At 36.2% G+C, this 1,952-nt stretch overlaps 1 protein-coding gene across 1 annotated transcript; it reads right to left on the reverse strand.

Moving 5' to 3' along the window:
* Positions 1–1,003: 1,003 nt before the first annotated feature.
* LOC107451010 (protein GVQW3-like) lies at positions 1,004–1,468 on the reverse strand. The gene has a single exon (XM_016066962.1). The coding sequence runs from the start codon at positions 1,466–1,468 to the stop codon at positions 1,004–1,006; it is 465 nt and encodes a 154-aa protein (XP_015922448.1).
* Positions 1,469–1,952: the final 484 nt, after the last annotated feature.

Raw genomic sequence — 1,952 nt, forward strand, 5'->3', positions numbered from 1 at the left:
TTTCACTTTCTTCACATGGCTGTTTACACACTGAAGCTAGGACCATCATGATCCCAGCAATAATGGTCTTTGTATGCAGAATGTGATACTTTGAGAAGGGAGCTAAACGGCTCAATTACTTTACCTTTCTGAGTAAATAAGTGTTTCTTTGTGTTATTAACAGATCCGTTGCTGTAACTGCGGAGTTAATATAGGAAATCTATAATTCTCTATAATGGTTTCAACACATCTTGGTCAGTTTACAAAATCAATCAATCAATTCACAAAGGGCAATTGTGATATTTAACTTTACATTACAGGTGTCCCATGCAATTCTTTTGCCTTTTTATCTGAAGAATAATAGAGTACCATACCCTAATATTGCTCAAATGGGGAAGCGGAACAGAGAATTATCTCCTAATGACATACATCAAAAGATATCTGCTTAAATATTAACTGTAAATATTGTGCGATACTGGCTCTAATTTTCTTCAACCCGAAGAAATTCCTCCCAAATCAAAGAAGTGAATGTTTCAGTTCAACATTATTTCAGTTAACAGTTGTCATTTAACAGTTTTTTTATGACACAGAGACGATAAAAAGGAACTAGGTATTATGTTTTTAGGTGGTCGTGAAGCACATAGAATTACATTTTGATTACAAGTTGCTTTTCACCATACCAGGTACACTCTAAAAACAATACTTCTAACTTTAGAGAAAAAAAATGAAACATTTTTGCCTTTAAATTTTAAAGGTTCATTTGTGTCTCCAAAATTTAAAGGCACAAATTGCCTCTTATTTTATACTTGTGTTCCGCTTACTGAAACTCTTACCACCTTGATCAAAAAGTTCAAGGAATTTATTCAGAAACTTAAAAATACAAGTTTATTAATCTAAATCTATATTGTCCCCTTCAAAGTAATCCCCATCGACTGCAACACACTTATGCCAGCGCTTGATCCAATCCTCGAAACGTTTTTTTATATTCGTTTTTCAGTATGTTCATCAGAGCTTCCTGCGATTTTTACTTTGATGAACGCCATTCACTTGCCTGATGTCTGGATTGCGTGTCGTACTCATAAAACCCACGTCTCGTCTCCAGTAATGATCCTTTGATGAATGTGGGATCGGATTCAGCCTCGCAAATCATGTCTTTTGCGACGTCAACACGGTCTCTTTTTTGCGTGAAAATGAGGTCTTTTGGGACCAACTTTGTTGCTACACGACGGAAACCCAAATCATTAACCAAAATGTCTTGGACGGATATATAGGCAATGTTCAAGCCCTCCGCTATCTCCCTGATGGTTAATTTGCTGTTATTGAACAATATTTCTTTTACTTTATCAATGTTTTCGTCAGTTTTCGATGTCGATGGTCTGCCACTGCGTTCATCATCTTCGATTGACTCACGACCACTTTTGAACCACTCGTGCCACTGGTAAACGACCGTTTTCTTTAGAGAATCGTTGCCGAAACACTTTTCCAACATTTCCAACGTTAGCGCACCATTAAAGCCGTTTTTTAAGCAAAATTTAATACAAGTTCGCTGTTGCAAATTTAAATCAATTTCTGAAATTGTAAGAAATCGCCAACACACACAGAGATAGATGTACTCTTGGCTACGTAACTCTTGCAAACGTCAAGTTATGACGCTACGATTTAGAGGGAATATCAACAACAGATGTACCAACTAAACAAAAAAAACAGAACTTAAATCCGAACGAAGGTAGCGTCACCCAGGGGTTATTCCGAGAACTTTTTGATCAAGGTGGTATTCAAAGGGTGAAACTCAAAGGGTGAATGCACACAGCCTTCTCATTTTTTTTATCTGTATACCTTTTAATAGTACATGTTTTCTTATATTTTGCACCCTTTTCAAAATTGACTGCACTGGCTAGAGATAGGCAAAACTTCGCCAAACAGTTATAAATAAGTGTTAACTCTCAATACTTATAAGTTAGCATATTATTCTC

Source organism: Parasteatoda tepidariorum, chromosome X1, assembly GCF_043381705.1.
Source record: "Parasteatoda tepidariorum isolate YZ-2023 chromosome X1, CAS_Ptep_4.0, whole genome shotgun sequence".
Taxonomy (NCBI): domain Eukaryota; kingdom Metazoa; phylum Arthropoda; class Arachnida; order Araneae; family Theridiidae; genus Parasteatoda; species Parasteatoda tepidariorum.